Raw genomic sequence first — 26,290 nt, forward strand, 5'->3', positions numbered from 1 at the left:
TCAGAGTGTTAATTAATTTAAGTCTTTTAAACGAATTTTAAATACGATTTTTGGTTGGGTCTTTTGAAGCTATTTTTAACAAATTACGAATGTATGATGAAAAAGATTATTATATAGCTTCATAAATATTTATTATTGAGTTTAAAATATCATGTATGTTTTTGTCCAATTTAAAAAATATATTTATTGGGATCTTATACAAAGTATTGATTTTGTCTATATAATTTATTTAATTTAGTGCATCAGTATACTGTAAATTCAATGTTTCATTATACATTCACGTTAATATACTATACATCATATATCCTGTTTCTTTAATATCAACTGACAAATCGATTGTGGCCAATCATAGGTCACGACGTGTGCCGGCATAACGCAGCGACAAAATAAGTGTAATTGAGATATAAAAGGCGATTTTGAATCGGTGAGAAATTCTTGCTCAATTTGAATGCTTGCACCCTCTCGTGACACGTGACTTCAACGCGTGCGAATCGTTCGATAGCACGTGCAGCGATGTAATGCATTCCCAATTCGTTAGATGTATCGAATCTATTCCATACTACGACCTGGATTTTATATCTCACAATTATTACAAACAATTCGAGCTGTTATATTAACACAGACTTAGAAAGAATTTTTTAAACGCTCAAAAAATAGTCGCAAAGTCTCGCTTTTAAAATGATCTTTGTTTTATGTCGATCTGACTTTTCGTTTTGGAGATATCGTAAATATTTTAAAAATTTTTTTAAAAATCAAGTACTATTACATTGATTTTCTCAGTAGTATTTTTAGCATCATTCGATGTAGAGAACAAACCACGATGACAGTATCGAGAACAGGAAAAAGTTTGTGTGTACAGAACGATAGTCGAAGGATCGCCTGGGGATATTTAACCTGGCTTGCATGTCGGTAAATGTTTGGCCCACGTGAAACGCTCGTGGCAGTTTGCAGAGCGTTTCAATTAAGATACGCACAACGATGAAATAAAATTATTCAGCCGTCAATGAAGTGGGCAAACACGAATATCTGTCAAAAATCAAACGGGGGTCGTGAACCCGTTCGTTTGAATTTTTCTGCATAATATACAAGACAGTATTTATATAACTCAAACAAGAAGAACAATAATATATTAATACCGAGGAAATATAATAATATCCTGTAATATTCAAGCCTTAAGGATTAAATCACAAGTTATCTTCATTTTTATTCTCATTGTTCATTAAATTATTTTCTACACCTGATCAATCCTTATCATATCAAAGGTTATTCAATTGATATTTTTTGTAGATTTCCTTTCTTCTTCGACCGAGGATAGAAACAGATTTAATCGTATATTTATTATATTTTGGAACACACTCCATTATGGGGGGTAATTTTAACAAAATTGTGATGGAATGGAAAAATTAAGATTTACTAGACCTTTGCTAGGATAATCGTACGCACCCGCACTTGAATCCGATCGAGATAAAGGATCTCTTGCATGTTGGTACAAACGAATTCGTACCCTTCGACCGACAATAAACTGTATTATCTTGGATCCAGGCCACTCGATGCACCCCACCGACATCAAAGGGAAGAATTCGATCGAGCGAGGCGATCGATAACGCAATAACGCTGGATACTCCACTTCGCGTATAATTCTACACTCGTGTAAGGATAGTTATGCACCATTCCTTTGATGTTTCTTCTACGTGTTGAGAATTATACCTCGTACCGCAATTATTCAGTCGAATTTCTCGACACAGCGAGTGTTGAGCTTAATAATACGCGACGCGCGTAGAATATCAGACATACAGTAGAGAACATTTGTATCGAACAAGAATATACAATCTTCATTCACTATTAATTTTATAGGAAGTCTATTTTGTGCGTTTCAATAGAAGTTCAAGTTAAACTTTACGTAATATGTAAAGAAAAAATGTTACAACAAAACTTAACCACGTTTGAATACTATGTGACGTTCATAGGCAACAAGTATAAATTTAAAACAATACTATAAATGGGTTAAAATTCTCGTAGTTTTCTATGATTTTAGTAAGACTCTGAAATACCCCGCGCGTTCGTTTAAAAACTTTTCCAAAAGCAATTTATAAATTTACCCCGTATCAATGTTGCAAAATTAAATATTCTAACCAAGTTACTTCTAACATCGTTTCGTATTAATCCGCGTACGAGTTCACCCTAAGAGGGTGAAACTTTGCAACCGCCATTTCTCGTGGCGAAAGGGTGCATCGAGGTGGATCGAAACAGAAACAAAGAGGGCACATTAAAACCTAGTCCGAATCTCATCTAGTACGAATAATCAGATACCTTTCTGTTACAACCAGGTGAGCCTATTCGAGCGAGTAACGCCTTTTGACGTTAACGCCAGGGCTCTTGTGTGCGCGAGCACCATAAACGCCGACGACGTACAATGGCCGATCTTAATCTCCCATCCCAGTTCCTGGTTACCGGGGGCCATTACTATTATGTTTGCACTCCAGCTATCACTCTATTGTCTCAGTTATCTAATAGGACATCGATTGTATTGCTTTTCGCGGCAACGGATTTGTTAACTCCGATTCATGATCGCCGCGTCGACTGAAACGAGTCGTTCGTGCTTCCTGATCGCTACACATATTCAACAATGGCGGCGGGGATTTCAATAACTTTGATAGATTCGGTTTAACCAGCATTGAACATTTTCATTCAAGCTATTTTAATCTCTATTCAGATTATCTTTCGTATCACGTGTACAATAATTTATGTTATGCTCCATGGTTTGAGTTTTTTATTCTAATTTTATCCTGTACAATATTTTGAAAAAGTCACATTCTATCAATGAAAGCATAGTTCATTGAACTTTCTAAATTGTAAAATTCAATATTTTGTTATCTGATCGAAGCAAACAGACAGAATTTTGTATCCCGTGTTTACGAATAGAGATTACTAAGCGAATGAATCGAATATGGACTCTCTGTTGTACGATTAGATGCAAAATGGATGGAACGAGTATACAGAGATAAACGCAGATGTCTGACGAAGAGTACTGGCCACTTAAAAATGAAGTGGACCGACTCGGCCCGGTGGCTGAGCAAAAGTAGTACAGTTGCCATTCGTGGTAAAATAATATCAAGGAGAAAAAAAGGCTGCACGCGCCATTGACCTTCTATGAACGTTACGTCAGAACGAGGCACGGAAAAAGTAGAGGGTGGCAAAGCCTGTTGAGGCAGCGAACACAAATAAATACACACAGAGAAATGATTTTCTGAGGGGTTCGTTAAAAGTGTTGTCATTATTTTTTGCTCTCCAGAACATTGACAAGGGAAGCTTATTCTGCAAAATTATTTGAATCATAAGGAACGAAGTCAGTTCCTTCTTCAGGAATGCTGAAGGAAATCAGATTTTGTATTCTATTTCCAGTTTAGATTTTGTTATTCAATTCAACAATGGTAAATATAGTCGTAATCGTAATAGGTCATGAAGCATAAAATAGGTCATCCTATTAAATATTATTTATTGTTAAATGTCTATACTACATGTACGAGAAGTAAATACATGTAATCCAGACCTAATCTGAATATGAGCAATTTTGAGTACAAGATGCATACGTTTCAAATCAAGTATCATTGCTTTATTTATGAAAGGAAGATCCAATACAAGATAACAAATATTCCGCAATATTTCTAATCCTTCCAAAGACTCTGTTAATTCCTTTTCTAGTAATAAAAGGGATAACGTACAGATTATTTGGTTCATATCGCGGACACTGGGTTTCTAAAGAGATAATGATCGTTCCTAGGAGGGAAACCTACGAACATAATATGCGAAGATTCCCTCGGGACAAAGGAGGACGAATCCTCGGTAGATACGCGAACAAAAGAATCTCTCAGCAGGGTATTCCCTAGAAACGAGATCCTGACTAGCAGATCGTTTCGATCGCAACGTGTTTCAAACGCAGTGAATCAATAAAAATAATTTTTATTGCGATTATGGTGGAAAAAATGTTACTTTACCCCTCAAAGATACTCATTTCATCTCTCACTAAGGTGTTCAATATTTTAAAACCATAATACGCTATATTGAGCGTATTGAGTATACAGTAAATATTTAAATCGACAAATGGATACTGTTCTAGCGTAGCTTCGGATTCTATTAATTCTTTAGTGCAGCTCAGAAACGTAATCCTCCAAAATGTTTCGATCGCCGTGCCTTTTAATATTCTAATGATGTTTCGAGGGACTTAAAAAATGAATCACGCGAATGACAACACGGAAGGGACTAAGTCGAACACGCACCGGTACCTGTAGCCCCCGCGTTTGTCACCCCAAAAGTGTCTTTCCGGACGAACGCTCAAGCAAAATGAAAATCGCTCAAACGTGATAATGCGAATGTCAGCCCATCCCCCTTTTCACCGATCAGAACTGCTGAACAGAGAAATGCTAATTAGTTTCTAATAGTTTTAATTCCATCCCGATCGCTGCACGGACTTGTACGAGAAAAAACAGCGTCGAGTCTCGAGCGTAAATTTTGTACATTTAAAATGTTTACGACAACGACGCACCGTGTTTTTTAGCCCGACACGCGCAACAATGGGGAGATTTTCGCTGGGGGGGGGAACGTCCGTCTCCGTTGTCGCGACGCAAGCAAAAAATTAGGTGCCAAAATCCCTGTGCGGCTTAGTTGACAAAATAGTTGCGACTATGCCACCTCGTTTTTCACAAACGCGTAAAAAGCTGTCACCATCAATATTCGAACAGCTGCAGCAAACAGACCGCGCGTAATGCTTCGAGATCGAGGTCAGTTTTCTGGAAGACTGGTTTAATGTATTCTGATTCTATATCATGGTGCCAAACAAATTGAAATGCAAATGTGTCTTATAAAATTATTATTTTTTGAGAAGCTTCGTCTCGAACAACACGTCAATCTTGAAACCCAGTTTCCTAGTTTGAAGAAAGTAGAAGGGTTGCTTGATAACATGTTTCATAATTTGTTACTTTCTTCAAGTGTATGTATGTGTTGGCATTAAGTTAGGAATAGAAAAAGATATTGGACGTGTTCTTGTTTCGAATTACTAAATACAAATGAGTGTATCTCTATAAGAAATATCTTTTGTAAGTTTAAGAACAGTGGAACTTGGGTTCCAACCCCCATAGGATTTCCGCGAACATTGGACACGTTTAAGAAGCGAATGTATCGTCGATCGATCTCACCGCCATGAAAAACAAACTGGCCACCCATCGGCCGATCGGTGCTCCATTATCTACGGGCTGTCACGGCTTTAGAGGATTACACGTCGATTACGAGGCTCAATTTTAAACTGTCCATCTCCCTCTTCGCTACGACCTGGCAACCCTTTGCGGGTTACTCCATGGTTTTACAATCAGTCACCCATGCTGTGACACGACCGACGACCCGTCGAAGGGGTTGCCTCCTTCCGAAAAGCGGATTACGTTTCTCATTCTGCATCCTTTCACCTTTTTTTCGCACTACGGATAACAAATCGACGTCCCAGAATCGTTTCACATCGAAGACTGATCGATGAGATCTAGCCTGCAACGAACGATCGCCCAGTGGGACAGTCTGGCTGGCCAAAATGAAATATTTTTCATTTACATAAAACACTGATTAACTAATCTTTTGGTGTGTATTGAAATGGTAACACATTGTAGCTTAAATACTCAACTTCAACAGGTGACAGTTTTATTTAGTCTGAAACGACTTTGACGAAATTAACTTTTGGCCAGTTATTCAGAGTAAATGTCACACTGTGCGTCCGTTGGGTGTTTTAGTTGGCAGCAGACGGAAAAATATAATTTTCATAATTGTAGATTCGTCTACTCTATATATTATCAACATTACTTAGGTATATAGATTCTTTGGTTTCGTTTAGTTCCAAGTCTTTCGTTTGTGTTCCAATTTTTTCTCTCTTTTGATCATTAATTATTTTGCACGATGCTGGAACATCGTATGTTTAAAAATAATCTACTGAACGTTTCGAAAAGATCGTCAAAATTTCACCACGAAAAATATTTCTGGACCGACAGAGAGGGATCTACGAACAGCGAAACGACTTTTTACGCTTTTCTCCAGGCTCCTCATATATTTTCCTACCCTCTGCAATAGTTTCACACGTCACTGTTTACTGCCAGTGCAACCCCTTTTGGCCTTCCGGGGCGTGGTGATTTTTTAAAGGGTGCCATCCGGTTTTCGAAAACGCAATGACCGCAGAAACTTCACGGTTTTATTTGGAAACCTCTGTTGGTTTTAGTTTTTCTGTTTTGGGACGTGACATGGAGGGTTGTCTCTTTGTAGATCTTGGATCGAGTTTATTTAATATGAAATATCGTAGTTCGTCGAGGTGAAACTTCTACTACATTTTTGAATCTCAAAGTGTACAATATTATTACAACTTACTGTACTAAACTAAACTTACATAAAAATACAAAAATGAAGGAAAATGTATTTCATCTTTTTATTTCTATGTAAAATTATAACGAACCATTCTTAAATCAATTGACCATAGTTGTTTGTATACACTCTGTACCACAACATTTCATATACTTTCATTTGTCTTGCATATGAGTCTCAATGAAAATGAAAACTTGTATCATTTGCAATTTAATATTTCTTTATAACATTTATTAAATGCGTTCTAAACTGTGTATTTATGGCACATCTTTGAACAAACCTTATTCGTTTTTCGTTACGTTTAAATTTCTGTTGTTTCACGAAACCGTCTAAACAATACCACCGAGAACAATAGCTTCGAAACTTCTTACAATCCAATGTGGAACTTAGACGAGACGAAACCGAAAAACCAGCGTAGCATTAGAAAGTACTTGATGCGTACTCGGTACTTTGAAATTTCGAAGGCCCCTCCAGCGTAGACTGCCATAGGTGCCCCCAGGTTTTTTTTCCGGTATGAATGATGATGTATGGATGTTGGCTGGGCGCTAGGGGCTGGGTAAAGGGTTCCATTGTTGCACACCCCCCTCGAGAACGGACCCTCTCTCCCTCTTCGCGGGAGAGACCATCGTGAAATATTGCCGGCGAGCAACAAACTGCATTCTGCAAGCTGTATACTGTTAATTTTATGCCCGATTTTTTTTTTCGACCACTCCATCGATCCCGCCACCCCTTTCACTATTTGCACTTTGTGAGTGACGATCGTTACTGTTGGAATTCTTCATGGCGGGAAAGCTTATATTTAAATCCTTCGTGTACCTACGTCCCAGTTTAAATTCGAATGACTTACAAATTTACTTCTGCAAAGAACTTGCAATATTTTTTAATTTCATACATCCGTAGAAAGCTTTAAAACTTAAAGAATACTTAGAAAATAAAAAAATTGAACGAATTATTTTAAAGCAACATCCTGCACATTTGTAAGAAAAGAATCTACTGAAACTGATAAATCTGTCAGGTACCTTTGTAGTTTCGTTTTTCTTCTTTGTTCTATTTCTTGATTTACTTAATAATACCAAAGTCAAAAACTGTACATTCAGAATATTTATTCGTTCTTCTTTTTGACTAGAAAGAGTAAGTTCTCTTATTATCAGAGTTTTCTTCGACGAAGCGGACAACTGTTGAATATAGCAAATGAGTGTTATGCTATATCAGACATGTGTTACCTCCGCCCTATTCTTTTGCGTATGAAGAGCTTTCCGCAACATCCTTTGATTCATCTCCTTTTCACATGAATATGCGTTCGCCTAATGCAGCTGGGGTTACACTTTCGATCGAGATTTTCTGAATAATGCATTGAAACGTTCTCTCACACTCGAACGGTACGTTGAAATACATTCGTAGCGACGTTACGTCACAATTCTTTCGATGGCTACGTGTAATTTATCGCTTCACGGTCCTCTAATTAATTCCTTTGATTATCGCCACATTGTTCGCGTGTATATTGTGCCTGGATTTTTCGGATCTTAACTGATCAGAGTTTTGAACTGCACGAATGTCTATTGAAGTCTCTGACCGAAGTATTTAACGAATGCCAGCTGCAGGATTTGTCGATCATGTTCAACGAACGCATCTTCTTAAAGTATTTCCTCAATTCGCTCGTTAATAACAGAATTTCACCACCAAGTCCATAAAGAGTTCTTCTTTGACGCTTCAGGGCATTCAGCTTTTTCTTATTCCACGCCATATAGGCATAACAACTTCAGAAGTCATGTGCTTAAAGAACACTATAATTTTCTATTGTACGAATGTTATTTTATCTCTGAAGAAAGAATTTATTCCTTGGTTATTTATCGATCAATATACAAGCTGAATGATTGAATCTGCAGAGCTATTAGATGTCATTGTGAGCAATTTCTGTGATTCCTGATTTCTAGATTCCTGATAAGGCATATTATGCAACAGAAGATGAAGCACTTGAGTTTCTTCGTTAGCCAAACTAAGGATTTGTTGAATGTCTCTGTATCTTGATAAAAGATATTACCATAAAATACTGTTTTATCATGCTATTTTATTTCGATGCATGTTGCATTTCGGTGCAAGCTTGAAAACTGCTCTAAACAGTCGAAAAGAAAATTGAAAATAAGAATAAAGTGGTATAGAGAGGCCCCTCGAATAATATGTCAGCGATGGAGGAACTTTGTCAAAATACGGTCTTGAACCCCACGCTATTGAAAGATTAGTGCTCTGAGCAAATAATAATGCTTATAATAGAAAGGTCAAGCGGACCTCAAAACCTAATGCTTCAGGCCGCATGTGGCCTACTGGTCGCGTGTTTGGCATGCTTACTTCAAACCATTCTTGTTATTAGGAAAGGAAATTATGTAGGTAGTTAGTCCTAGATAAAACAAAATTCAATTCTAAGCAACTAAATGTGTAAAAAGATACGTTATTTAAAAGAAATCATTTCTCTATATTATTCTTTCGTTTCTGTTTTGGATATTTAGTAGATTCTTCGATCTAAAAAAATAATCACCGCTGTATAATGCCACTAAGATCCTAACTGAATAATTTGTATTTAAGGCAATATTATCTCTTCGAGATTAGTTATCAAAGTCAAATATAAAAATTGTAACTTATATTTATTTATACAGGAGCTTCATGTATTAAAATGGCTGAGCAGTTATAAAGAAGAAGTATGGCTTCTATTAAATGTTTCTGGTAATCGAAAGCTGTGTGCCTATCCTATTTGTCTGTCGAATGTTAATCTGGTTGTCCATTAAGGACTAGAAATTAAACTCAATCGTGCAACCACGAATTTTTGTTGCACGCTGACGCGAGAAACGAGATCTCCGTGATCTGCCCCTGAAGCTTGCAACCGGAGTCGCGTCGGGAAATCGAATCGACGAAGAGGGCGAGCGAAAACTTAGTATCGACCCCCGTTATCGGGCAGAACAATGCGGAACCGCAATTAATAGGGCCTGTAATCGGACACTGGTACCCGCGCGTACCCGGGGTGAAATATGCAAATTCGATCGGACACGGTTTTAGAAATCCGCCACGGCCCTCCTCGTCCGCCAACAATGCGTGACTCCATCGACAATAGGAAATAATAAACCGTGATAAATAGCCTGGCAAATACGCACGACAATCGCGGATCTCCTTTCCTGAGCCTAACTCTCCCGTCTCCTCTGTCGAGCTCTCTCCTTGGTCGCTTCCAGGTGGACTGATTCATATTCCCGAACAAATACGCTCGGCAAATATCGCGCGGGTTGACGGACGGGGGGGTTTTATGCGCCCTTAAGCAAATACCAGCGTTAATTTCCTCGTTCGCGTGTCCCCGTTGCGTTCAATTTTCCAACGGTGAGCATAATTGAGCAGCTCTCTAAGAAAAATTTCAATTTCTAAATTTAACAGATACGAAAAGATACGAATCATGACTGAATCGCGGATGTTTATGCATGTAAGATACGCAAAAAACCTATAAGATTTATGCACGTACGCAAGAGATGCTAAACATGCAAGTAATGAATACGTACAGTATTTATTACTGTCGCATTTTTTGAGAAATAAATATTATTATACATTATTCCATTCTGCATAATTAATCTGTGGTGTATTATAATGTGCAGCAATAGAATTTATAATTTAAAACGAATGTTACGTGTCCTATTAAATCCCCAATCTCAAGAATATTTTATCCCAGGTCGTTATCCCGAAGACGTATATGAATCCGAATGAAATTGCGGTCCATTGCTGGATGGCAGTTTTGGAGGCTCGAACCCTGAAGAGGCAGCACTAATCAAAAGTGGTCCACGGAGACAGATTGAGGGGCGTGCTGAAACAAATCAGCCTTTTGTTTTACGGCTCTAAAACGGCCGTTGGGGATTTAGAACGCGAAGTTACGTCCATTCATTAAAACACCCCAGCTGCGAGACCGAAAAGCCTTCGTGGCTCATTCAAAAACTGCGTAATCGTTGTTCTCTAACACTCGCTATACCGTTTTAGCGCTCCTGTGCATCTCGCACGAAGAGAAATCTATTTTTAAACGCAAATTGGGGGTTGAAGTAACGTGAAGTATATTCGTTATGATTAATCCGTTACGATTTTAAATAAGATTAATTTTTATAGTTAACAGTTATATTAGATATGATCGATGAAATCAGTTTTTCAATGACGTTCAGTGACGTATCATAAAGTACTAAAATATATTTCTAACTGATATGATTGTATTTCAAATGTTGGAATTGATGCTTACTTTATATTCTTTTTGTAACAAACGAAGTTTAATCATCTTCACTATATAATTTTTCCAGATTTTTCTGAACCACATCTGATTTAATTTTGTTTTAATTTAAATGTACTTATTTTTGTATAAAATATGGTGACACGTTTCTATACTTATTTACGTGTAAAGGGTCAAATAAATTATTAACGCTCCATAAATAAATTATAAGGTCGATAAGAACAATTACAAGGGATGCAACGAATAATCACGTTGGTAGCTAATCAATCTGTTGATGAGAAGGGGTTAAACGATGCATCGTGGCGTAAATAATTCGAATTAATGTCTTTGGCCCCCGGTCTGGTTCCCTCAGGGCCATCTTGATGAAAAATAAGGATTTCTCCCGTTGTCCTTTGAGATTCTGATTATCTCTCACCCCTATCATACAGATCCTGATGAACGAGATAGATTATTATTTAAAAGGATGATTAATTATGAGAACGCATGCTGTTGCTTGCTACTGTTACATCGAAATAATGAATATTATTAAAGTAACATGTTATTTCATTACAAACGATAGATATCACGATGAATTTATATTTCAATTCTTTAACAGAATGATGCTGCACTTATTAAAATGTTTATGAAAGAAGTTGATGAACTTTTATATATATTTATAAGATTAACGAACTTATTTTTCCCCGAGAAAAAAAACACATAAATTAAATAAATGTATCTACAATCTTCTTAATACTGTGTACACCTTCTGTTCAGTAATGATTCTCAAAGATACTCGTCCATGTCAGAAATTGCAATCTGTCCGAAGAAATATATACTATCGTATAATAATTCTACACTATCTCTTTCATTAAAAATTTTAATAAACCACCCGACCATTGTTAAGTAATTATAATATTGTATTGGTATTGGCCGAGATAAGTGTACGTCGATAATATATTTTTAAATAGAATCGTGAGATATGTAGGTACTCGATCAATTTGTGGTCGACGCTTCGACTACTTTTAAATACAAAAACATTCGCGAATCTTAACAGAACTTTCACGGAGATTCTTTGCAAAAGACTTTAAGATTACCAAATCTCGAGAAGAGAATGTAAAAGGTCACATTTAATTTACCATGTTCCTTATTAATGTCTTGTCTTTCAGGTAAATCTGTCTCGTTACAGACAGAAATTTGGGTTAGATTTATTCTTAGATCTTACTGCTCAATTTCGCCCTTTACACTGAGGATATCGTTATTGCATTTGCTCTTCATTATTTTGCTTCTCTTCACTGCAATTTCTCCTACCTTGTTTTTTGCAATCAACAGAACTTGAAAAATCGAGGATATCAGAAGAGTTAATCACTGAAACCATAATAAACTTTCTTTCTCAAAAAGTTTATAAAGAAGCGCTAAATTGTTAGTTGCTTGGGCTTCAACAAGAATCCTCAACGAGGGTCATTGTTTATAAAAACTTCTAATTGAATTCTAGAGTAATTTAAGAGCTCAAACTATATTAAAAACTCCTCGACGTAATCGTCTTGATATTGTGAAGAACCGTTTGTTTGTCTGTAGAAATGTGATATACAATTATTACGATATTCCATTCACCCTGTAAAGATCAATCGCGAGAGGTGGAGACCAGAGTGACACAGAGTGATAAAATTCGACGCGATCGCGAATCCTAGGATCGGTGGACTCTAGTTTGAGAAACGCTGCCTTGAAAAATTGACCCCATGGCAATCGAAAGGTTATTGTCAGCTGTACGTGCACGACGCGGCAATCAACGTGTTAACGGCATCGATAATAAAAATGAACTGCCACGAAGGCGTTCCTTATTGCTTGAAAGCTCGAAGAGACCTCTAACTCTGGATCGAGATTCTCGATGGAAAAACTATAAATCTATTAATAGAACTCGAATAAATTTCACCGTATCGTTATTGTCAGTATAGTAGAAGCTTTCGATACATTTTTGAGCATCGACTGATATAAGGCGCATCGATGAACCTGAGTGCAGTGAACAACTATGTATGCCCGATAATATATTATTATTGCGCGGGCGCGGGTCAATAATCGAGCACGTTGCCTGGCGACGCTGCTCCTGCTCTCTCTCAGCATCCGGAATTTCTTCTTCTGCGACTACGTACTCCTGCAGCTGCAACGCGCAGAAGTCGAGCAACCTTCGATACATCCTCATCGGACCGGTTTCGGCTCCACTGGCTTCGAAACGTTTCTTCCCGCCAGCTGGGTAAGTCGAACTTTTAGTTGCACTTCGTTTTCTTTCCTTTTCCTCGCAATCACCCACTGGGTTCGCGTTTGTTCGCCTTTGTCTCTTATCTGGCGCTCGGCACAACTTCAGACTTACGGCTCCGTAGTCAAAATTCAACGAACTTTGCCCACGCAACGATGGTGATCGTCTCCAACGAAGCACCTAGTACACTTTAATACATACCAGTGTTCTTTTGCACTAGGATCCAAATATCTTGTATATACTCTATATTCATGATTGTGATTCTTCTTGAGGAAAGGAGAAAATATTCTTAATACGTTTGAGATTTTCATAGCAATAATTATTCTACTATCTTTTCATGTTACTTTACATCGATGCCTTTACGACGTAGGAATATTTTTTGTATTTAGAAATCTTTCAAACTATCGTTAGAGGTAATGCTTTCAACATTCAAACTATTCCAATTCGATACCAAGAACCAATAAATTCTTATTTGATACTTATGCTATACAAGGTCTGTCAGAAAAGTAACCAAACTTCTTGAAAGTAACAAAACACAGTCAATTTCGAGGGGAAAATACTTTATTTTATTTCTAGGTCTCTTTGTAAGACATCTATAAGGATAATGGTCGCAACTTTTTGGACGTCTGAAATATTATAATGATTTCCTTTCATGGTTCTTCGGTTTTATTCTCAAATAATAGTGAAGACCATCAATAAACATTGATTAAAAGTAGTTCAGTTCTTTTCGAACAATTCAAACGATGCCTTTATCTATAGAACATTTTGTGTAGAAATTTTATAAAATTAATGTCTTCCTAAGCTGTCTCAAACCATTTGTAAACCGCTATACTTTTTGCATCAATTGATACGTTTCAGTGAACGTTCAAACAAGTATAAAGCAGAACGTAATTCTTGACTTTTTGTTCGAAACTCAATTTCCGACTCACGAATAAAAACTATTTTCCTTGTTAGTGTTAGAATTTGATTTGTAATGGCCCAAATGTACATGTTTCTCGGTGACAAGAATTTTATTTAGATGTCACTACTAGTTTGTCCTATTCTTAAGAAGTTCGGTTAGTTTAGAGACAGACTGTACAATAGCATATATTTATATTAAATTAATTTTTAGAATTACAATTCGCATTTGTCTCAGTTTAAATATTGTAACCCATTTCCAATCCAGATTAAAGACTGTTAACGTATTGTCGTATGAATTTTAAATGCTTCTAGACCCGTTTTATAGTTGAATCCAATGGTTCGCTAGTTATGTGGAGGAAAAGTAGAAAGTTAGCTAACACCGGTACCCATACACTTGGAATCGAAAAGGAATGTGAGAAACAAGACAAGCAGAGTCTCGGAGTACGACGTTCGATCGAGAAGAAGTTTGAAAAGTTATGTGGTTTCCGATTGGACGATTTGTCGTCGTTTGACAAATTTACTGTGTTGTTATACCGTCCGAGCGATCCAGCCAGTCTAGGAATCGTCAGAGCACTTTTTGGTGAGCGATTTCTCATTTCATACAAATGCAAAAAATTTCTAATGAAAAAGACAAGCACAAATACATTGATTGATTTTAAATTACTTTTCAACGTGTTGTTTTCGAAATCGCTAAAATTTCAAAATATGAATTCAAATGTCCAGCTAAATGTTCTGAAATTTTATAGAAATCATATTCCCTCGATACGTCAGAATTTAGTCGTAGAATTTTAGTGAAATATTTGTAGGTTTGTGCATGGTATTGGACGTCGTGGAAGAGAGAGGATTGGCAGACGTCGATATAAAATGGGGAGACCCTCTGGATTGTCATTTTCCATTGATTCATGGAATGAAACCTCCGCCACTGGCATGGATCATACTAATTTACACCATAATGTGGATGGGTGCGTTTGGAATTATGCTGGGCTCGCGCTTCAAACTCGCTTGCGCCTGTTTCGTAGTTCCTTACTGGTACATCTTCCTACTGGATAAAAGCTACTGGAATAATCACACGTATCTCTACGGGATCGTTGCGACTCTCCTCTGGAGTACGGAGGCAAACAAGTACTTGTGAGTTTGAAAGGAAATGTCTCATCTGAACGGGAAAACTGGTTCGTGATCGGAGACGTGAGTCAGGATCTTGTAAATACTAAACTAAATTCGAAATCTTCATATTCGAGCGAAAAGAAATTTCCTTCGCGTGGAACGCGTAATCTCGAAATAATCTGCAATTATTTGATCAGCGAACATTTGCACAAAGAATCCGAAGTTACGATTGCCTTCGCGTAACTCCTTAGTTTGCGTCGATCGAAAACATTTGTTAGCATTTCTGAAAGAGGAAAATTGTTTAATTGCCTTCTTGCAGTGCGTTTGACGCTGCAAAAGCAAAAGATTGTACAAGTTCCGTGCCACTATGGAATTACTTCATCATGAAGTTTCAATTCTTCGCGCTGTATTTTTTAGCTGGCTTGAAAAAGTCCAGCGCGGAATGGCTGTCAGGTTATGCCATGACGAATCTATCGAGACACTGGGTTTTTAGTCCGTTCAAGTAAGTATAACACCTTGAGAACCATTAATCTTTGCACGGTCATTTTTGGCCGAATAAAAATCGTTCGTTATTCGAACGTTTCAGATTATTCTTAACCGCCGAGCAAACTGATTTCTTCGTTGTCCATTGGTTTGGATTTATCTTCGACCTGACGGTTGGATTTTGGATGTTGTTTGACAGAACTCGCATTCCTGCCATGTTCTTCTGCACTGCTTTTCATTTAATGAATTCGCGACTGTTTAGCATAGGTAATTCCTGCGATAACAAAACTAAAATTATCTCAGTAAAATATTTAAATGTTACGATAATTTGAAGGTTGTAAAAACGTTACAATTTTCAATGTTTGCTCGCAGGAATGTTTCCATACGTGTGTCTCGCGACAATGCCCCTCTTCTGCAATGCAGATTGGCCGCGAAGGATCAATTCCAATGTAAAGCGCAACTATACTCCACTTTCCTCCCAAAATCAAGACACGAGTCGCTACGATGAACCTCCGACAAAATCTAACGATATTCGCGAAGAAACGACCGCCCTGATCGCCTCTGAAAAATCAAACGACAAGGTTTCGAATCACGAAACGATTGAAACTTTGCCCAGGGAATTGAACACTGAGATATCTATCGAATCTACCAAAGTAAAAAATCAACAAGACACGATGGCGGCGCCAAGGCACAAAACGAAGATCAGAATTGTTTACAAAGGCGTAAAAGGAACTCGTCTCAAGTCGACAGGTGCGACGAAGAAGCAAAAACTTGTAGTATCTCTATTACTCTTTCACGTGGTTTTACAATTTTTTCTTCCGTACTCTCATTTCATTACGAAGGTACACCATGTCTCTAAAGACACTAATCGTTCGATCGCGCAACTGTCTTCCTCATCGAAATTTCTTCTTCGTCTTTAGGGGTACAACAATTGGGTGCCAGGACTGTATGGTTATTCTTGGGACATGATGGTCCATGCTTGGGACACCATACTCGTCGTGATCAAAGTTCACGATAACGTGAGCAACGAGGATCGTTACTTGGATCCCAAAGCGTGGGTGCAAACCGATCGATGGGAGAAACACGGTGACATGGCCAGACAATACGCTTTCTGTCTAAAGGTACCAATTATATTTATCGATAAGTTCGTATCGTGATTAAATACAATTGTTGACAATGTTTGTGCACGAATTCTGTGCAAGTAGACTCGTCAGAAGATATTATCGCGAGGTGAATAAGAACATAATCATTTCTGGAAATATATGCTTACAAAACGGAATACAAAAATTGAAATTTTATTTAAAAATATTATACGTGAAACGATCTTTTTAAATTCAAGTATCTGTTGTTCCAGGATAATTTAATCGAACAAGAGAAACATATTTTCAAACGTGATCTTCAATATCAACGTAGAACGAAGTGGACGCGTTTGTCTACGAACTTGAGCATCTACATCGATGTTTGGTGTTCACTGAACGGAAGATTTCAGCAGAGAATGTTTGATCCGAATGTTGACTTATTAACAGTCGACTGGCATCCGTTTAAACCTATTTCGTTCTTGATGCCTCTTCTCTCGCAATATAATTCATATAGGTACGTCAAACTACTAACAACTAATCAATAAATATCGCTTATTATTTATATAAATTGAATCTATTTACTCGATTAATCAGTAACTACCACTTATTACCTATAAAAAGTGAAACTAATAATCTATACAACAAAATTGTAGAGGACAATTTTGAATTTTTCCCAGAAGTGCATCGACGTAGTTGCAAAGTGCAATTAAACTTATTTTTTAAATGGAACTTACTGATTTCTTTTTAGAATACATTAATCGATTCATTAGATCATTCTGCGTTGAGTTTTCTAAATATGTTCCATTAAAAGAAACAAGTGCAATTGTGCCTACTTTGCAACTGCACCAATGCACTTTTAAATTTAATTAAAATTTAAATACTTGTCAATAGAAATAAAATATTTGTTATATTTTAAATTCTCTGAACTCGTATTTACAATTTGAAGCTGTTTCATTTGGAACTTCATTTTCTTGTTTGACGCTGTTGTTAGATACAAGTTGGAAGAAATTCAACAACACGTTTACACGTGGTCAAATGACACCGACGTCCTCTTTGTTGCTGATTTCCCTGGCATGTACCTGGACAATTACATCGCTAAAATTTTTACAAACGTATCTTTGACTGTGCTCGAAGGTGAGGTAACGTACAGCGACGAAGAAGAGACGAAAGGTGTTATTCTTTCGAAAGAATCGTCGATCCCGATAAAGACGGGTCAATTTCATAGAGTGAAGACGACAAGCGCTTATCCAGCTTGTTACATGTACACTTACACCAACAGAGACAAGAAGGAATCGGACACAGAGGGGTATTTATACAATTAATTTTATTGCAAACCACTGCTCGAAAATTGAGATAAAATTATTTTATCGTTGCTCGGAAATTAAGAAAAAATTCCAATTCGACATTCAATTGCGTAATACTATCTTTAATCAATCACGTGTAATTGTTGCTTAGATATTGGTAAGTTCCTACCGATTTTATGTTTTAAATCCTTGGATAAATTCGAGAAATAGCTTTCAGATTTCGGCAGCTCCATTTTAACGTTTGATAAGAAATAATCCGGTCCTAATTCCGTTGAATTGTTTTGATGATACAAATGAGTATCAATTAGATCACGATCGCGATAACATTGATAAGAAATAGTTCCTCGTTGATAGTCATAAACGTCGGAGTGTTATCGTTGTTGAACCTAAGATCTACTACAAGTACGTTGCGGTTGAAAAATCTTGTCATACCGTGTATAAAACAAGAACTGATCGATCAAACAGATTTTAAATGTATTATCAAAGACTTTGCTAATTACGAAACAAGAAATATAACTTTGTTAAAATTGCAGTTCATTTTTTTACTTCAAAAGTGAATAGGGAATCCTAGTTAACGAGTTAAAAACGAGTGTAATTAATTTTGAACATTTGTTATTTTGCAGAGAAATCGAAGATACACCGAGGGAGCCTTTTTCAATCAGAAAGGAAATTACTTACATGATCGAAGCCTGGTTGCGAGCTTTGAATCACATTGCAAATGCGTTCTTCAACTTAGTTTACAACGTTCCGATGGTGCGGAGAGTAAACATCAATAAATAATACGAAGAAAAATTGATTGCAGTCCAAAAAGTTCAGACTGATATTTCATCTGCTTTTTAAAAATACATCAAGACCATAAAGAATGTATTTTCATACGTATCTGAATTTGATTTCGATGTAAACGATAAGACAGATTCGTATAAACGACGTTTTAATGTCTTTCGATACAGAAACAATTGATGATTGTTTGCAATACGGCAACGTTACCTATTGCAACAGCTTTGAAATATGTTCGAGGAAGTATAATCGCTGTGATGCAAAGAATAACTGTTGTTCACTCTTACTTGTCAAGGTATAATTATTATTATCTTTTTATTGTTTTGAAGAACATGCTCGCTCCAACATATTTTTGAACCGTTGAAATCGTCGAGGTCGTCGCCAATGTGAATATTTATCAAACAATTTTTGACACAATAGAAAAGTAAAGAATTAAATTATTTACGCGTATACCTGACATGATACATAATTATACAATAAAAGAATTACGTTGAGTTATGTATTATTTTCATGATACATGAAATTTGAAGACTGCAATTTGTCCAAAGATATAATATATAAACGATCGTGTATAACATATGTAATAAGTGTAAATATCGAACTGCAGGAGGAAAACAGGCCAAGATTGAAAACGTTTAGCACTTTTATATTTAACGTAGGTCGCGAGATCAAACTTTGCTCCCTTTAACGCGCACAAATCGAACGTTCCTGAGGTAACTGTGCAGAAGAAAATGAAAAAGTGATGCCGTGGCAAAAGTAATCTCAAGAACGTCGCGCATGCGAAAATATACGCGCGATTAAACGTAAACGTATGATCGTACCGTGCAATTGAACGAGGAAGATAAATGGTCAACAACCTTCCTTGATTATGTATTAATGTACAACTTCGTGTAAAAATTAACGAAACCTTGATATCGAAGGAACTTCGTTAATTTGATACTTCAGAATCACGTGTAAAAAAGGATTATTTGCTATATTTATTGAGAAAAGAAGTTTAAAGCGATAACGATTTTAAATGAAAAATTATGTGAAAAATTGAACTGTATATTATCCGTTTGTTATCAGAGTTGAAACCAGCCAATGTGTCTACACAGTTACAGATTTCGCAACAGGTGTTCGCGTTAATCAAAGATTTTGGCGCTCGACGAATCATATAATCCTACTCGCTCGTTAGTTTCGCATCAACTCTTAATATAATGATTCGCTAAAAACAAATTGCACGTACGCTTACGTGTTTACGACATGCAATTAAGCATTCTTCGTTCGAGATTAGAAGGTAAAAGAATCGCGTGAATTTGATAGCCCTCGAGTCTCGACGGTAAGCCTCGCGATAAGTAGTAACATTGTCTGCTAAGTTGAAAGCAAATGCATCCGATGGATCTGATAATCATCTCAGTCACGTATCAACGGTTAAGGTAGCCTCGTGAGCAGCAGTGCTCAAAGAATAACCCGAGACATTCGGCCGATTATGCAACGAACAGCATCGTGCTATCTGTAATCTTCGCAACACTATCTTTAGCACGCTTTATCAAATGTATTGCATGTAACTACGTTTCTGTAACAACTCACGTCTTCGTTCTGCAATTTCGTCAAGGACGATTCAACTGTACTCGGCATAATCGTTCGAAAAATAGCGCAAGAAATTAATTCTGGAACGGCACACTTGGAGTCTTTCACGTTTGCAGAGATTTTCGCGCGTTTTTAATACGTAAGAAATTCTGTAACAATTCACCGAAATACTTTCAAGTACGTAATTTAACACTACGAATTTCGAATGCTCCAAAGTAATCAAGGAAATAATTAAATCTAACGAGATACGGTGAATAATAGAAAATAGTTGTAGAAAATAAATGCCAGTTAAAAATAAATATCTATGTATATAGAATAGGCGCTATCTAATTCGCTATAAAATTATGATTTCTTGTTAAAGCAATAAGTAATCATTAAATAAATGAGCAAATTTTATGTACAACAATGTTCACAAATATAGTTCCTACGTAATGATACGAACGTCCAAAAGACTTTTCATTTCTGCACACCGAGGTCTTCTACGATCTCCTCCTACGTGAATTTATTATTATTCAGACTGTGACTTATATGTTTCTTTATCACATTTATATCAGTATCAAGTCTTTTTTTAAAATGATGACAAGTCCATCGAATAAACTACTTTTTATTTATGTACATGGAAAATTTTGTTAGGGTCATGAAAGACTCCAGTGTGCCATTCCAGGTTTAAATGCAGAACCGTCGACGTCGACGAGGTCTGATAAACATTATCGATAAGTCATCGACAAGATATAGTTAATATTGTTGTTCGACCTTACTACTAGTTCAAGTTTGAATAGCTTGAAATAGAATTCTAGTTTCGCTATAAAATATTGCAAAATATACAAACTAAATATCGTACGATGCGATATCGAATGCTATTTATACAAAAATTTGCAGAAAACAGCGAATTATTGGTTTTTCTAAGGTCGTTTACCAAGTGTACTAAATAAACGAATCGGCTATCATTATCACACAATAGCCATCAGAATTACTCTGTGTAGCTTTGGTACCTGATCAAAGTCTTCCTTATCTAGATACGTGGCTAAAGAAACCGAGCGATCGTCAGCAGTCGCGTGGAATCGACCGTGCAGAGGGTTTCGTTCTGAAAAACGTTGCAAGATGCAGCAAAATTGCATTACCGACGAATTAGGCGAAACATTGGTGGACATAGGGCGATAGAAAACGGAATAATCAACCTGGACTACGTGAACGAGACGTTCGAAGTGTTGTGTAATGTGTTTAATACAGTGCAAATACGTCGCGAGCACTTGGAACGCGGCGATGACACTGACGAAGTAATTAACCATTATTGAAAAGACAATTGCGAGGAAGTGGACAATATCACGGAAGTAACGACGCGAATGAGTGTTATTTATTTGGAGCCTTAGAAGATGATGGTGTAACCAACATTGTTGTTGGCGCATCGGTTAGTAGATATATCGTAAAAAAAAAAAATAAATTTCTGTGATTTTAAAGATTACTTTATAATGTATTCTCACGGTTCTATTGTTGTAGTTAATTTATAATTGTTGTTGATGAACTAAAAATATAAATAAATTGAAGCTTAGTTGCTTGTTTCGGTTAAAATAAATCATATTCCTTGATACTCTTTCTGTTTTATTTTCAGAAAGAAAGATGTCTGTCGATCAAGAGGACGATACAGTGAAAGCAAAGGACACAGATCCTTTATTAAAGGCGCTCGACAAACTCGGATTAGGGTCAAATTTTTTGTCGATAATATTTATTTTTACGCTCACGCCGACAATATTTAATGGGTTGCATTCCATGTCCTATATTTTCATTGCCGAAGTAAGAATTGTTTATTATATAGGATGATTCTAAAGCGAGAGACTTGCCGTAGCTCTGTTATAAGTAAAAAGACAAATCATTCTACTTCTTTTTTTAAATAGAATCATACTGATTTTCATTAATCTACTCTGCTATTATACATGTAAAACTATTAAGGCTTTTTTGATACCAAAGCTGAAATTCTTTCAATTAATACTAATAACAACATAGCATAAAACTCCAAACAAATTGAAGTTATTGCTACTATTTATTATCTAACCTAATCCAGGTTACCTTAACCTGACATGACTTCTTTAAAAACAGTAATATCCTGTGTATTATAATCGTCTATTTGAAAGGAAACACAAAACAATACTACTTTTCATATTCGGTAAATGTAGCTTCGCGTATACAACGATTTGTATAAATAATTAACGAACTTCTTATTTACCTAGGTCCCCACACACTGGTGCTCGGTGCCAAGTCTGACCGCCGCGAATTGGACAGATGAACAAATAAGAAATATTTCCTCGGCCAGTCCATGCACCATGTACAATTATGACTATGACAAATTTGCGGAAATTGGATTCGATAAAGCTTTGGAATATAAAAAAAACAACAAACTACCAAAGGAACTCTCGTGCGAAGTGAGAAGCTTCGCGCATGATCTCGATACAACTTCATTCGTTGAAGATGTGAGCGTTTATTTTCTCGCAATTGCACTTCTCAAGGAAAAAAATTAAAAATGATCTACATACGTTACGAATTGGGGTGATGTTAATGGAATTGAAAATTATTTTAGTGGGACTTGGTCTGCGACAAGGCCGCAGCTCGTTCGAGCACTCACATGGCTCTGTCCCTCGGAAAATTATCAGGCAGTGCGTTCTTTGGGATTTTCGCGGACAAATACGGACGGAAAATCAGTTACGTCATTGGAATAATATTGTTAATCGTCTCTGGCCCAGCTGGTGCTGTCGTTCCTTGGTACTGGGCCTTCATGGTCTCGAGGTTCTTTAATGGCGTCAGCCATGCTGCGATTCAATACTCAGCGTTTACAACACGTAAATTGTGTTTTATATCTAACAATGCAATGACAGTTAAATAGATTCGTAATTAAACATTCGACATTCTCAAGTTGAGGAGGATAAAATTTTTACTAATAAAAGCAAATAAAATATAGAACTAATCTCATTCGAACTTGAAATAATTAAAGGAATAAATTATACAGTTACAGAAGTAGCAAGCGAAAAACACAGACAGTGGATGGGAATTGCTTACAATACAGGCTACGCCTCAGGAACTGTCATTATACCGGGTATAGCTTATGTTCTACACGAATGGAGACATGTTCAATTGGCAATATCTTTGCCTGCTCTACTCTTGTTAATACACTTATGGTAAGCAATTATATCCAAACAGTAATGCCATACATTTTTTTAATTCAATCTTAAGCAGCCATTAATGTACACCCAAAACATCTACTATTCAGAATTTCGTAAAAATTGAATCGTTTGACAGATTATTTAAAGATAAATTTTCTTTTTGGGATTTAGAACTCAGGATTTAAATTTAAATTTAAATTCAAATCTCTTCAGGTACATGCCAGAATCTCCTCGGTGGCTGATAGCGCACAATCGTCGCAAGGAAGCGAAGATTTTAATCGAGAATGCAAGCAAAAGAGATTCCAATGGAACAGGAACGACAGAGTTAGCGACTACTGTATATAAAGAAAATTCGAACAATACGATGGCCACCATCGAAACAACCAAAGAACGATTGAAAAAAGATATCAAAGGTTTCCGAATTCTAGTCAGTAACGGTGAATTGCTGAAAAGGCTACTTATCACGAATTTCAACTGGATGGTGGCCTCGCTCTCTTATTACGCACTAGGTAATCAAATAAGTAGAGCTATTCCATATCTTGTAATATGTTTAACCCCTCCAATTATTTTCTCTTTTATATCATGTATTTTTAATAGTCTCGAGTGTAAATGACGACTTTGAATTTCAAACTTTGTCGATGAATTTTTGTTTTGACAATCACATCGTATTGTTTCAGCATTAAATATGAGCAACTTCTCGGCAAATCAGTACATTTATGTTCTCGTAATGGGATTGACTGAAATACCGGCTTACTTGATACCAACGCCAATTTTAATGCTCGTGGGGCGACGAATTGGAGCTGGAGCTTTATACATAATCGCAGCCATATGCTTATTATGTATTTTGATAATACCGACTGCAGAAACCGATACGATTCTGATTGTATCACTGATCGGAAGATTTAGTGCGTCAGCTGCTTATGGCATCGTCATTTTATATAGCTCGGAGCTTTTTCCAACGGTAAGTTTGTAGCTATTTTTAAACTTGCAATAATTTCTAACGATCGCTTATTTAATAGGTATGCAGAAATTCCGCGATTGGAACAAATTCTGCAATGTCACATGTCGGAAGTATAGCTGCACCTTTCGTCGCTGATTTGTTAGCAATAGAAGTGTGGTGGGGACCAACAACCCTTTGTGGTATTCTAACCCTAATGGCTGGTTTACTGTGTTTGACATTGCCAGAAACTCGTGGGAGACCTTTAGCAAACACCATCGAAGAAGAAATCACAAAAGATCGAGAAAATGTATCGTTCTGCAACTGCTGCAAGTGCAGTTGAGAGAAGACATAAATTATTCTTCCATATATTTGCTGCAGAACGTACCTTATTGTAACAATATACACCTTATTGTTGCAAAAACCTTCGATAATACATTTTTGCTGTTTTGTATGTCATTGTTTTTATATTCCTTTGTATACTTCGGTGGACTGTTTTAATCAGAAATATGAAATAAATCTATAAAGAAGCCAAAATGTATTTCAGAAAATGCTTTAATGCAACCCTTAACCATTCAACATACTTGATCGAGAAATTAGTCTTCACCTCGTACGATTTTTAAACGATCTATATTATAAATCCTTTGAAGTCTCAAACAGTAATAGATAGTATATAACAGCCACAAGTACAAATTGATTTATGTCCTACGATTAGTTTGTGATTATATTTGTAAAAAGTTTTTTACACATTCGTGGTGAAGTTTGAACAGCGCTCGAATAAATAGTTTAATAATAGCAGAGCTATTTGTTCGGTACAAATTCTGTACTGACTATGTTACGTAACGTCACCTATTATCGTAATTATCTGACCGCTGTAATACAAATGTTCAGGTCAATTACTATTATAAATTCCTATACAATACACGTCCTCCACAATGCAAAGTTTACCAATCTAGATGCAATTATTTTTCTTGATAAAAATCACAAATGGTCACTCGCTCTGTTCCTTTGTCCCGCGTCATGGAAGTGAAGTAATAAATTATTTTTAAAACCCAGATATAAGTAAAAGTCCGCGTAACGCGAGTTTCATTTCGTCAGAAAAATTCAAACGTTGAAGAGTTCTCTGTGCTTGAATCATGAAGACTTTGGCATTGCTATTGTGTCTCTTTTACAGCCATGTACGAATCAATGATTTTAATGAAAACAATTCCGTACCATTTGTAATTAATTTATCATTTATTCTTCTCAATTCGTATCGATTTCAGGTAATCGTGGCTCAAGCTACAGTTGAATCGTTCGCAGAGAAGATAGATTTTTCTGTGGAGAATGTGACGATATGCACCGAGCGTTCGGGAGTAACAGTCGGTAAGCAGATCATAATTCTACATTATTCGTCTAACGTCTGCAAAGTTAAAATTTTTTATATTTTTTTTTTTAGAGGAATTGGAGGATGTTGAAAAACAGGCACTTGAAAATGGCGAAAAAAATGTGTCAGAAGACATGAAAAAGATTGGATGCTTTTGGGCATGTCTTATGCAACAACAAGGCGCGGTAAGATGTACATGATAATTTACACGAGAGAATCGAAGAATGATAGACGTGTTTTTATCAATATTCAGATGACAGGATCTACTATCAACGGCGATCAAATGACCAAATATATTCGTAAATTTGGTGAAAAATATGGTGACGAGGATATAAACTCTGACTTGGACAAGTTGGTAGAAGATTGTGCAAATTCTGGTAAGTGAATTTATTAAGTGAATTTCGAATAGTCCGAAATCGTTACTTTCTGTTTAACATATATGTACGTGTTACAGTGAAAGACATAGATGACGAATGCCAAGCCATTATGAGCTTCCACATGTGCACAGCTAACTCTAGGAGTCCTTGAATGGAAATGAACCGTATATGAATTATAATACGCAATAATGGTGTGATTTGTAGCAAATAAACAGTAGATATTGTATTAAAGGAATAAGATTCTCGTGGTCGATGCATCCTCCTTCCTATGAATATCGTACTTAAAATACGTTTAATATTATAGAACACGCGATAAAACTAATCAGCGAGAAACGTAGATACGATTGACATGCGTTCTAGCACAATTCGATTATGTTTC

The 26,290-nt window shown here is 36.5% G+C and overlaps 3 protein-coding genes across 3 annotated transcripts; all 3 read left to right on the forward strand.

The window, feature by feature from the left end:
• Window positions 1-12,793: 12,793 nt before the first annotated feature.
• On the forward strand, window positions 12,794-18,513 carry LOC122395747 (vitamin K-dependent gamma-carboxylase). Its single transcript, XM_043393587.1, has 10 exons — window positions 12,794-12,860; window positions 14,076-14,343; window positions 14,570-14,891; window positions 15,187-15,369; window positions 15,454-15,617; window positions 15,723-16,192; window positions 16,271-16,471; window positions 16,705-16,943; window positions 17,421-17,735; window positions 18,357-18,513. The coding sequence occupies exons 2-10, from the start codon at window positions 14,112-14,114 to the stop codon at window positions 18,511-18,513; spliced, it is 2,283 nt and encodes a 760-aa protein (XP_043249522.1). The 5' UTR covers window positions 12,794-12,860; window positions 14,076-14,111.
• Window positions 18,514-20,892: 2,379 nt separating this feature from the next.
• LOC122395760 (organic cation transporter protein-like) lies at window positions 20,893-24,696 on the forward strand. The gene is made up of 8 exons (XM_043393603.1): window positions 20,893-21,487; window positions 21,689-21,870; window positions 22,305-22,544; window positions 22,652-22,910; window positions 23,078-23,246; window positions 23,445-23,740; window positions 23,909-24,192; window positions 24,251-24,696. Exons 2-8 carry the CDS (start codon window positions 21,697-21,699, stop codon window positions 24,509-24,511), a joined length of 1,683 nt encoding a protein of 560 aa, XP_043249538.1. The 5' UTR covers window positions 20,893-21,487; window positions 21,689-21,696; the 3' UTR covers window positions 24,512-24,696.
• Window positions 24,697-25,238: 542 nt separating this feature from the next.
• Window positions 25,239-26,138, forward strand: LOC122395844. Its single transcript, XM_043393742.1, has 5 exons — window positions 25,239-25,346; window positions 25,434-25,533; window positions 25,607-25,719; window positions 25,788-25,911; window positions 25,989-26,138. The coding sequence occupies exons 1-5, from the start codon at window positions 25,305-25,307 to the stop codon at window positions 26,060-26,062; spliced, it is 453 nt and encodes a 150-aa protein (XP_043249677.1). The 5' UTR covers window positions 25,239-25,304; the 3' UTR covers window positions 26,063-26,138.
• Window positions 26,139-26,290: the final 152 nt, after the last annotated feature.

Source organism: Colletes gigas, unplaced genomic scaffold (assembly GCF_013123115.1).
Source record: "Colletes gigas isolate AHSC1104 unplaced genomic scaffold, ASM1312311v1 Colletes_gigas_Sc00006, whole genome shotgun sequence".
NCBI classification, from domain to species: domain Eukaryota; kingdom Metazoa; phylum Arthropoda; class Insecta; order Hymenoptera; family Colletidae; genus Colletes; species Colletes gigas.

Coding starts and splice junctions, on each gene's coding strand:
- LOC122395747 (XM_043393587.1), top strand. CDS start 14,112: ATGTGGAGGAAAAGTAGAAAGTTAGCTAACACCGGTACCCATACACTT. Junction 14,344..14,569: donor AATCGTCAGAGCACTTTTTG/GTGAGCGATTTC, acceptor AAATATTTGTAG/GTTTGTGCATGGTATTGGAC. Junction 15,618..15,722: donor TTCGCGACTGTTTAGCATAG/GTAATTCCTGCG, acceptor GTTTGCTCGCAG/GAATGTTTCCATACGTGTGT.
- LOC122395760 (XM_043393603.1), top strand. CDS start 21,697: ATGTCTGTCGATCAAGAGGACGATACAGTGAAAGCAAAGGACACAGAT. Junction 21,871..22,304: donor CCTATATTTTCATTGCCGAA/GTAAGAATTGTT, acceptor TTATTTACCTAG/GTCCCCACACACTGGTGCTC. Junction 23,247..23,444: donor CTCTTGTTAATACACTTATG/GTAAGCAATTAT, acceptor AAATCTCTTCAG/GTACATGCCAGAATCTCCTC.
- LOC122395844 (XM_043393742.1), top strand. CDS start 25,305: ATGAAGACTTTGGCATTGCTATTGTGTCTCTTTTACAGCCAT. Junction 25,347..25,433: donor TGTGTCTCTTTTACAGCCAT/GTACGAATCAAT, acceptor TATCGATTTCAG/GTAATCGTGGCTCAAGCTAC. Junction 25,534..25,606: donor GCGTTCGGGAGTAACAGTCG/GTAAGCAGATCA, acceptor TTTTTTTTTTAG/AGGAATTGGAGGATGTTGAA.